Source organism: Thrips palmi, unplaced genomic scaffold (genome assembly GCF_012932325.1).
Source record: "Thrips palmi isolate BJ-2018 unplaced genomic scaffold, TpBJ-2018v1 HiC_scaffold_16, whole genome shotgun sequence".
NCBI lineage: Eukaryota > Metazoa > Arthropoda > Insecta > Thysanoptera > Thripidae > Thrips > Thrips palmi.
The window spans coordinates 9,097,263-9,108,047 of NW_023144625.1; the positions used below are offsets into that span (position 1 = coordinate 9,097,263).

The window sequence follows — 10,785 nt, forward strand, 5'->3', positions numbered from 1 at the left end:
ACTGCTGCCAGTGGGCGGCTGTAGGCGACTGTGGTAACTCCAGTAGGCGATTTCGCCTAGAGCGCCCCGCCGCGCCGTCGCCCTCTGGCGGGACGCTCCCCAACTACGGATTCCTCCCCGCTCCAGCCTGCTCCAGCGTCTCTCTCCCTGAAGCGCGCGCGTCACTCACTCGTCATGTATTCACGGTCTCATCGAAAAACTATTTGAAGTGAACAACTTACTGGCCATAGGTGGCCTACTTCGCAAGGCTTGAGAGCACAAAGGATGGGCAGGTAAGTGAAAAACTCGTAGTATTCGTTTTATAAAAATAAAACCTTGAAAGGCGAAAAATCTTGTGAAATGTATAGAAGCGTACTTTGGCCTCGGTCCTGTTTCTTCCTATTTTGCTTAATATACCCTTCAATTTGCCAAAATCTGAATTTTTAATCCGAGAGCCTTTGCTTTGGTTTTAGAAAATGGTTTACCTTTGATAAATAAGTTTGCAACTAACCTGAAAAGTAAACATTCTGAAAACGGGAAAACTAACCTTTACTCTAGCCAGGATAATGTAGTTTGTCCTCAAATATTTTTTAAATACATGAGCGGGCAGAAGGCTTCCTATCTTATCTTGTTAGCAATATGTTATTAACTTTACTCTCATTTTATATAAATTGAGCTGACTTTTGTCTTTGATGTTTGATTGTAGTTTATTTTTCTTTTTCTAGGCTTTCGATGAACGAAGTCATGAAACTTGGCCTTCGATAAGGATACTGAACACCAGTTTAATGTTATCACTTGCCGTAGCAGCTACCAAACAATGAAAATTTTTGTTTCATGGAATCAAATTGGCCCAGAGAACCTACAACTTTCCATCTTCTTATTTTGTGGGGTATATTAAAAACATGTAAGTACAAGTTGCTCTCGTTTATAAAAATTGAGCTGACTTTTGTCTTTGGGGTTTGACTGTAAATTTTTTTTCCTTGTTCTAGGCTTCTGATGAAGAGAAGTCACGAAACTTGGCCTTCGATTAGGATCTGAACACCAGTTCATTGTTTTCTCTTGCCGCAGCGGCAATCAAACATAGAAATAAAATTTTCTTGGATTCAAATTTGCCCAGACAACCTACAACAATCCATTTTTTTATTTTTGGGGTATTCAAGCAAAATGTAAGTACAAGTTTCTTTCATTTTATAAAAATTGTGCTGACTTTTGTCTTTTGTGTTTGAGTGTAATTTATTTTTCTTATTCTAGACTTCCGATCAAGAGAAGTCAGGAAACTTGGCCTTCGATAAGGATACTGAACACCAGTTTACTGTTTTCACTTGCCGCAGCAGCTACCAACTTTCATGGAATCAAATTGGCCCAGACAACCTACAACTTTCCATCTTATTTTGTGGTCTATTTTAGCAAAATGTAAGTACAAGTTGCTCTCATTTTTTATAAATTGAGCTAACTTCTGCTTTTGGTGTTCGATTGAAAATTTTTTTTCCTTGTTCTAGGGTTCCGATGAAGAGGAGTCATTTAAAAATAGAGGGACAAAATTTAAGTGTTAAAATTATTTTGATGTCAATAAACCTAATTTTTTTTAAATTTTCCCGTTTACTTCCTCTTTTGTATCCTGAGCCAATGTACCAACTCAGCCAGCCTGGTCACGTGAACAGGACTGCCCACCCGGCTTGCCGGGGGACGGCCCGCCCGACTGCACATCATTGCCTGCCCGACTAGGCGAAATGTGGTAGAGGCTGCTGGCAGAAACGCCAGCTCCGACCAGCGCGCGGGAGGACGGCCGGGCGGTATGAAAAATTCAGACTGGCGACTAGGCGGTTTTCCAAACCGCCTAGTCGAGTTGGACATCCACTAGGCGCCAATGTGCTACTGTGACTTACCAGTCATGTAACAATTATGGCTAGGCGAAACCGCCTAGCGACGGTTTACCGTGCACGGACCGACCGGGATAGACAGACCTCGCCTTGACACGTCCACCCATTCACACATTGAATGGTATTTATTTAAAACTCGGTGCAATTGATATTTCTAATTGATCAATTAATCCTCCTTCCTCCGACGACCGACTTTTCGATACGCGTCCGTCCACCCGCGCACACTGCTATAGATTCACCCCCACCCCTTTTTGGGGGCCCCTTTTTGAAGACGAATTTCCCCGGTTCTCCGGCGCACCCAACCTCAAACCCATAAAGAACCCCTTTTTAAATTTTTTTTTCTGTCAGAGAAGAAGGAGGGGGAGGAGGAAGAGGAGGAGAGCTTGGAGACGAGGGAGGGGGGAAGGGGAGGGGAAGGTAGGCCCGGGGCCATCTGGAATCTTGTAAGCAACATGCACATCAATATTATCGGGCACGGTGTGTGGACGGTACGCCACACGGCAAGCCGAGCGCGGGGCACAGCCACATTCACATTCAAATTGGCAACAAGCGGGCCATGATTAGGGCAATGACGTCCTTCCGGATGGATGACAAACGCCAATACGAATAACAATGCTCTGAAAAGTATGCATAAGCGGTGTGACCAGGCCACTCCTAACCTCGCAACCTGGGCGATTTCGAATCTCACACATACACCAATACCACACACACACACACACACACACACACACACACACACCACACACACACACACACACACACACACGCACACACACGGAGTGAGTTGTTCCCTTTTCAGCAGGGTGGCGACGTAATACAGACGGGGCAATCAATAGCACATCAGGCTACTTAAACCATGTAGCTGTGAGGTGATGAGAAGGCAGCTCAGCGGGGAGGCCCCACTGAGCCCCCATGCCCCGGCACCGGCCTCGTGCCGCCCACACACACACACACACAGTATACATATACACCTGGTGAATGAGGTGCGGACTTGTGAGGTCCGGGTTCGAGGGTCGACCTCCCGAGCGGGGGGTGCGAGGGGGATGGGGGATGCAGGACCCCCGCTGCTGGCCAGATAGATATACCCGATGTCGAACAGCGGGCCAAAGGAAGCGTCCACAATGGAGACGTGTGGGGGTGACCAATTACTTATGTATCAAGGTGACAATGCCCGCCTGGCCGGGCGGGCCGGGCAGGTGGACCGAGCCCTCGCAGATCTGGACCGTTCGACATCCTTTTCCGAATCATTGACGCTTCGAGCGCTGCTGCACGCCGCTGCGCTGCTGTGCACGTCCCCGGTGCAGCACAGTGGGCCAGAAGACCGGTGGAGGCGGCCTAAACTCTAGACGCGTTTTGAGCTCCAGAGTCGCTAAACAGGGCTCGAACCGAGCGCGTGACCCCACCAATGGATTCCTCCCCGAACGAGGAATCCATTGGTGGGGTCACACGTTCGGTTCGAGTCCTGCTTAGCGACTCTAGAGCTCAAAACGCGTCTGCAGTTTTGGCCGCCTCCACCGGTCTTCTGGCCCACTGTGTGCAGCCACGGTTTCACAAAAAAAAAGAGAGAAGAGAGGAGTTCGATTTGCGAGGCCCACTTGAACACGCTGCCTTTGAGCTGCACCGTCACTTGGCCTGATAAGTCATCCTCCCCTCTGTCTGCCGCCCCCCCCCCCCCTTCTCTCTCTCTGCTAATCAGCGACACATCAAAGGGACGCGCTACCCCGCCCATTGAAGCCACCTGCCTGCTCAACAGCAGAAAAGCCCCCGCAGTTACACTGCCAAAATGTCAGCCCGCTGGTGTCGGCGGTTCGATCCCCGCCGCCACCGGCCGAGGCCGCTGCCGCTATGCGAGCTTCTTCCTGCTGTTTTTATTAAGTTTAGCGCGAGCAGAGGGAATATAATGCCATGGAGCCGTCTACTCCGAGGCGGTTCCAGGAAAACGCGACGCGAGGCAACGTCCGCGGCGGGATTGGCGATGACAAATCAGGCGAGGAGCGTGGAAAAGGGAGGGGGACTATCTGGAACGCCGCAATGCAGGCCGATCATCTTTGATCACTCGACCTCTCTCTCTCTCTCTCTCTCTCTCTCTCTCTCTCTCTCTCTCCGTGCGTCCGCGACCCCACATCGCGCCCACCACCACCGCGTCTCTCTTTCTATCTGTTCACAGCGGGACGGCGCGCGGGGCGAATGAAAACGAAAACGTCTTCATCACACACACACACACACACACACAGAGCTCTCACTCGCATCACTAATAACTCCGAGAGAGCCTTCTCCTTCTTCTCCTTCTCCGAATCACTCGAACGATCACGGCATCCCTCCGTGTTCCATACCGCTCTCGTTCGTGTTGTTTCGAGCAGGAGCACACACCAAATCCTGCGGTATCACAGAGAGAGAGAGAGAAAAAAAAAAAAAAGGGGGGGGGGGAAGAGAGAGAAGGGAAGGGAAAATAAAAAAGGGGGAAAGGGAAGAAACAGAGAAGAAAAGAAAAACCTTCAAATCGAAAAAAAACCCAAACCTTCTTTTCTTCCCTTTCCCCTTCTTTTTTTCTTTTTTTTTTAAACATTTTCCCCCCTGATCTTCATTCCACATAATCGCTCCTTCTTTCTGCATGCTGCGTCGGCGAGGGCGCGGTGGGGATCTGCAACAAAGTCATCGCGCTGTCCGCGACGCGGGGCCGCCTGGCGGGGCGTCGCTCTAGGAGGCGCGCGCCGCTTTGGCTCTGGGCACGGCCGTCGCGCGGCCCTCTAGTAGTATACGGGCCGCCCCGGGTGGGTCCACTGTGGGTCCGAGTGATTCATGCCACAATAAAGGCGCCTCTGCTGTTAGAGCGCGCATAAATTTTTCTCCGAAGTGTCAAATAATTTGATAATTACGAGTGGAAGGTGAGCGAATCCAATGAGGAATGCCGTCGGCCCGAGCGTCAGCCCCGCCTCTCTCTCTCTCTCTCTCTCTCTCTCTCTCTCCTCTCTCTCTCTCTCTCTGTGTGTGTGTGTGTGTGTGTGTGTGTGACTCAGGCGTGGAAAAGGACGGTGCAGACTTGAAACCAAAGGAAGGCCACGCGCACTTAGCGAAATGACTCACGTCAGAGTGAATCGAAAAATGATTTCGCAGTAAGTTCAATCACCCATCGTCGTCCGCCGCCTGCGCCCCCCTCCCCCACAAAACACACACACACACACACACACACACACACACCACACATACGTCACGATGTGCAGACGAACCATGACCCTCAGACAGTGTGTCATCCATTTTGGAAAGGATTTGACTCCCATCGCTGCTCGGTCCCGCTAACATTACGCAAGGCGGAGGGACGTGATCGTCAGGGACTCGGCACTGTTAAAATTTTGCTTGCTACTTGATGACAATTTCAAGGGTAATGTTGTCGAGTTTTTCTTGCGAGAATGTCGCGAAAACAACTGATGGCATTGTTGTTGTCAGGCCCGCAAGAATGAAAGCTCTGATGGTGAAAAAAATGTCAACAATCAAAATTACGACATTGTTGTCATTCGATGCAAGTGATGGAAATATCATCCGCTAGAATCTCACAAAGAGACAACAAGAAACGTCCGCAGTAGGATACCGTGGGAAAACGGCAGGTTCCGTTTCGCATCGCGAGCGAGCATCGAGGTCGAGTGCGACAAATCGAATGCGGAATCGAGAGTCAGAAATCGAATCGATAGGCCATATCGCGTCGCAATTAGCGCACCATTACAGTGTGCTGGCTCCCGCGGCCTCGCCCCCCCCCCCCCGCCCCGCCCCGCCGACGGCCGGTTCGAGATCTCGCTCGAATATAATCGAAGCCACCCGGCAGGGGACGCCGTCCGCTGTGCCGTGCGAACACAGACCTGCAGTCCGATTCCGCTGCTCGTCGCTCCGTCCCTCTCGCACGCATGGAGTGCGGCGTAGGGGAGCGACAAGGACAGAGCGACAACGCAGAGAGAAGAAGCGAGTTCTAGACGCACAATGCGCGGGGCATATGCAAATGCAGCCCCTTGTCAACGCGCTGCCCTTATCGGAGCGAATCGCTAGAGAACCTCACGAAACTTTGCGTCGCCGGACAGTAATAATCTTGTGTGGAAGGAAAACCACATTTTTGTCGTAACGAATGCGAGCAAATCCGGAGGGATTGCACTATTGTCGAACGCGTGCGCGAAAAAGAAAGAGCCAATGATAGGTGTCCGCGACGGAGGAATGTCGATAGTTCAGGCTGCATTCCGCGATTCGTGGTCGACTGGTCAGGGCCGTCTCAGAAGTGACGCAAGGACACACCGTAAAAAATTGTTTTCACTTTGTGACAGTAACGTTTTTATCACTGAGAAATAATGACAAGTTTACCATAAATTGATGACATTTCATCAAAGCTCCCGTTCACTTGCTTTGGGCCCTGCTCGTGCGACTGTACACTCGATTCGAACCCTCTTCGTGCGACTGTACACTCGATTCGGGCCCTGATCGTGCGACTGTACACGCGATTCGGGTCCTCTTCGTGCGACTGTACACTCGATTCGGGCCCTCTCCGTGTGACTGTACACGCGATTCGGGCCCTCTTCGTGCGACTGTACACGCGATTCAGGCCCTATTCGTGCGACTGTACACGCGATTCGGACCCTGCTCGCGCGACTGTACACTCGCTTCGGGCCCTGCTCGTGCGTTTCTCATGCTTCGCGGCCAGGTGGACCAATTAGCCGCGCAATGCAGTTGTATTTCCGTAAAGTTGGCAAGCCGGATTGAGACGTTGGCAGCCCGGTGCTGACAGTTACTGCCCGCCACACCCCGCCCCGCCACAGCCTGCGCCGCACCGCGGCAGCGACGACCCGATGGGCTCATATTCGTTCAGATCAGGGCGTAAAAGCGGGGAGCGGAGTAAAAATCATGGAAACCACTTTGGAAGCCGGGCCGGGCCGGTCAGTGGCAGCCCGGCAGCGAGTCCCGTCCCACCGATAGAGTTTAAAGCAACGGCCTCGAAAACGGACGGCGCTGCTGCCTGGCCTGGCCTGGCCACTGCGGCCCGATAACGATCAAATTGATCGCCGATGACCCGATGATCGTGTTGAGAACCATTTGTCCCGACATCGCGCGGGTTAGGCCAGCCTTTGTGGACCCCACGGGGCCCACGGGGGCCACCCGAGCGAGGCGGGGCGGGGCGGGGCGTGCGGCTGCAGGGCCCCCGCGGTCTGCCTGCCCGCCCGCTTGTCATATTGCACAACCCGATCTGAACCCGACGACTCGCTCCGTTCTTCGCTCTTTCGTGCTTCGGCTCCCCCCGCTTCATTCGTTAGCCACACGGCCATACCCGTCGCCGGCCGTCGGCCCGTCGCTGCCGGACCGGCCCCGTGGGAGGTCCTTCCGCGCTCCGCGCCCCGCGCGCGCCTCTCCCTATAAATTCGATCACCCCCACCGACGCGGAGAGCGCGTTCGTGTGTTGTCATTCGACGGACAATGTTAGACTTTTGGGGGGAATTTCGTTTGAGGAGGCCTCCTTCTCTGGGACACCTTTCCCTCGCCAATCGTGGTGCCACTACCATCATGGTCAAGCTCTCATTCTCTTCCAGGATGCACACACTGCCTATACTTCGCACACGTACGCGCCACACACACACACACACACACACACACGAGGCTTTTCTAATGGGAGGGTCATAAATGCGTATGAAGATATATTCACATATATATAACTGCAACTCTTTCGCCGGCGGTGGTGATGCAGCAGCAGCTGAGCGAGAAGAAGAAGAAGAAGAAGAAGAAGAAGAAGAAGAAGAAGAAGAAGAAGAAGAAGAAGAAGAAGAAGAAGAAGAAGAAGAAGAAGAAGAAGAAGAAGAAGAAGACCCACCACTCGTGTGCTTGCTGTACCCATTCCCCGCGCGGGGCGCACTTTGGGCGAAACTCGCCCGGCCAATTATTGTTGTGGCGCGATAAGGTTTTGACAATCGTAAAAATACTTATCAAGTCCGTTTCCGGCGGCCGCCCAAAAACCGCGGCTCCGAACGGCGCCTCCTGCGTCCCGCCCCGCCACACCGCGCCACACCCCGCCACGCCACGCCCCGCCCCGCCCCGCCACGCCCCGCCACGCCCCGCCACGCCTGGCGAGGTGCTCAGGTGTGCAAAGCGAGGCCGGCCGGGCGCAGCCTTAAGGCAGACTGCCCACTATTAAGACTTGTAATGAGACATGGAGCGTTTTACGAGACGCCCTCGATGATTTAGGGCGGCATGAGGCCCACCGAGTGGCCCACCGCCCCGCCGAGTCTCGGCCAAGGGCCTGCCAGCCCCGCCAGCCCCGCCGGGCGGCCCACCAACAGCGCACGCGCCTCGGGGCTGCCGGCTGCCAGCTCGGGCTGGCCGCCACGCCGAGCGATGCAGAAGAGTCGTTTCGTCGCTCTGTCTCTGTCGCACTCATGGGGCTCTCCATAAGGGTGCGAGAGAGGGAGAGAGAAAGGCGACGACCCTCTGAACCACTCGGCAGGTTGGGGCCGCGGGAAATCGGACGACATTTGATGTTTGCATTATTTTCGCTGGTTGGTGAGAGACTCGCACTTGCAGGTGCCGATTCGGAGCGGTGATCTCCTTGGCGCGCCTCTGTCTCTCTCGCACTCGCGGCGCGTCCCGTGGGCGTGCGAGAGAGACAGAGGCGCCGTTTGGGAGCGGCCGCACCGCGCATTGGCATGAGTTCCACACGCACCATCACTCTCACTGGCCGGCCCGGCCGCCGTTGGCTTTGTTTTCTGGAAGGGATTATGGAAACTAGTCCGAGCGGGGACCACTGCCTGGCCACTGCCGGGGCACTGCCGGGGCATTCCAGCAGCCAGCTGGGGCCGCTGGGACTGCACCTGGAACACCTGGAACGCCTGGAACGACGCAGATCCGTCACCGCGTGCATTCCATGGCGTGTTCCGAGGTGTTCCAAGAGCGTTGCAGGGGCGATCCAAGGGCGCTTCAGGGCAGTTCCAGGGTCGTTCCAGGAGCACTCCAAAGGCGTTCCAGAGGCACTCTAGGGGCGTTCCAGGAGTACTCCAGGGGCGTTCCAGAGGTGTTCCATGAGCGTTCCAGGGGTGTTCCAAGGACGCTTCAGGGCAGTTCCAGGGACATTCCAGGAGCATTCCCGGGTCGATCTAGGGCCACTCCAAAGCCGTTCCAGAGGTACTCCAGGGGCGTTCCAGGGGTACTCCAGGGGCGTTCCAAAGGTGTTCGCAGGGCGTTCCTGGGCGTTGTGCGCGGGGGATGGCCCCGCTGACCCGTGCCGGGCCGGGGCCCCTTCCTTCTGGGCTCCCTGCCAACGCGCGGCCCTGCTGAGTGATTCCGAGCAAGGCGCTCTCCGTCACACTCACGGGCCGCGCCACGCCGGCGCGAGGGAGAGGGAGACAGAAAGAGAGTGAGCCTTGCTGCCCGGCGTCCTTCCCGGCCCGGGGGTCCCGTCCCTTCCTTGTTCTGATAACGGTGGACGTGAGATATCACGGACAAGCTGCAGTCTGCAGGTGCAGCAGTGTAGTGGCGGCAGAAAGGCCACCGAAGGCCACCGAAGCGAACCTCAGGAACCGAAGGGCGCGCAAATAAAACAATCATTACAATGCACTATGTGTGTACGCCTGCACGGGCCTGACGGGCCGGTGCACGGTGTAGGGCGAGACAATAAGTGCACGGCATTGGCAGCACCAAACTTGGCCGCGGTCTCTCTCTCTCTCTCTCTCTCTCTCTCTCTCTCTCTCTCTCTCTCTCTCTCTCTCTCTCTCTCTCTCTCTCGTCGAGATGCTCGCTGACGCCGCTCGGCGCGTCGCCGTCGGACTCGGGGTGCAGCGCCACGCAGAAAACGATATTTTATACAATGAAAACACGTTATGACCCGACGTGCCGCGCATACCGCGCGCGGTGGGGGCGGCTAGCCTGCAGACTGAGAGTCGCTTTCGTCGCTCTGTCCCTCTCGCACCCGTAGAGGGCGCCCCGCGAGTGCGAGAGAGACGAAGCGACGAAAACGACTCTCGGAATCAGTCAGTCTACAGTGGCGCAGGTGAAAGTGCGTGCGCGTCCCGCAAAGGGCAGGACGATGGCAGCCCAGGCCCTTCTTGGGGCAGCCGCATTCAGCAGGACCGTCGCTCTGTCTCTCTCGCACTCGTGGAGCGCCTCGCAGGGGTGCGAGAGAGAGAGAGAGAGAGAGAGAGAGAGAGAGAGAGAGAGAGAGAGAGAGAGAGAGAGAGAGAGAGAGAGGAGAGAGAGAGAGAGAGAGAGAGAGAGAGAGAGAGAGAGAGAGAGAGAGGAGAGAGACGATCCTGCGCCATCAGGCGGCAGCACGGCGTCGCTGAAATTCGTTTTGTAAGCCAGGGCACTGCCATCCAGTACACGCAGTTCGCGTTCGCGATTCCGCAACTGCTTCTGTCTCTCTCGCACCCCGACGCGGCGCCCCATGCGTGCGAGAGAGACAGAGCGACAGCCCGGGGCTATTACAGCCTGGGCGTCCGCCGCGTCCGGAGCCGCCCTGTGGGTCGCCGCCCGGGAGGCCGAGAGGTGTGGGCCAATTTGAGCGGCCGGGCCTCTGGGGCCTCTGGGGCCTTCGCCCCGGCGGTGTGAAGCGCCCCCGGCAGCGCGTGGGGGGCCCGGCACCTCCGCGCGGCCGCTCGCTCTGTCTCTCTCGCACCCACACGGGACGCCCCGCGAGTGCGAGAGAGACAGAGCCACGAAAACGACTCTCAGTCTTGCCGCTCGGCCAGCTCGGCCACCTCCGGGACCGCTTCATCGCCCCGCCTCGCGGGATGGCGAGTGCGGTGGCGCGGTGGCTGTTGTACCTCCTAATGGGTGCACCGGCCGGGCCGTCACACTGATATTCCGAACAGTTCGGGCCTCTCTCTCTCACTCTCTCTCTCTCTCTCTCTCTCTCTCTCCTCTCTCTCCCTCTCTCCCTCTCTCCCTCTCTTCCCCTCCCTCTCTCTCTCCT

General features: G+C 55.7%; 1 protein-coding gene across 1 annotated transcript in view; it reads left to right on the top strand.

Annotated features, from left to right (window-relative positions):
* Window positions 1-975: 975 nt before the first annotated feature.
* Window positions 976-10,785, top strand: part of LOC117642972 (protein Wnt-10b-like) — a 59,397-nt gene continuing 49,587 nt past the window's right edge. Inside the window, exons 1-4 of the mRNA XM_034381609.1 lie at window positions 976-985; window positions 1,097-1,145; window positions 1,231-1,392; window positions 1,479-1,544. Coding sequence (XP_034237500.1) covers window positions 976-985; window positions 1,097-1,145; window positions 1,231-1,392; window positions 1,479-1,544 — 287 coding nt within the window. The remainder of the gene's footprint in view (window positions 986-1,096; window positions 1,146-1,230; window positions 1,393-1,478; window positions 1,545-10,785) is intronic.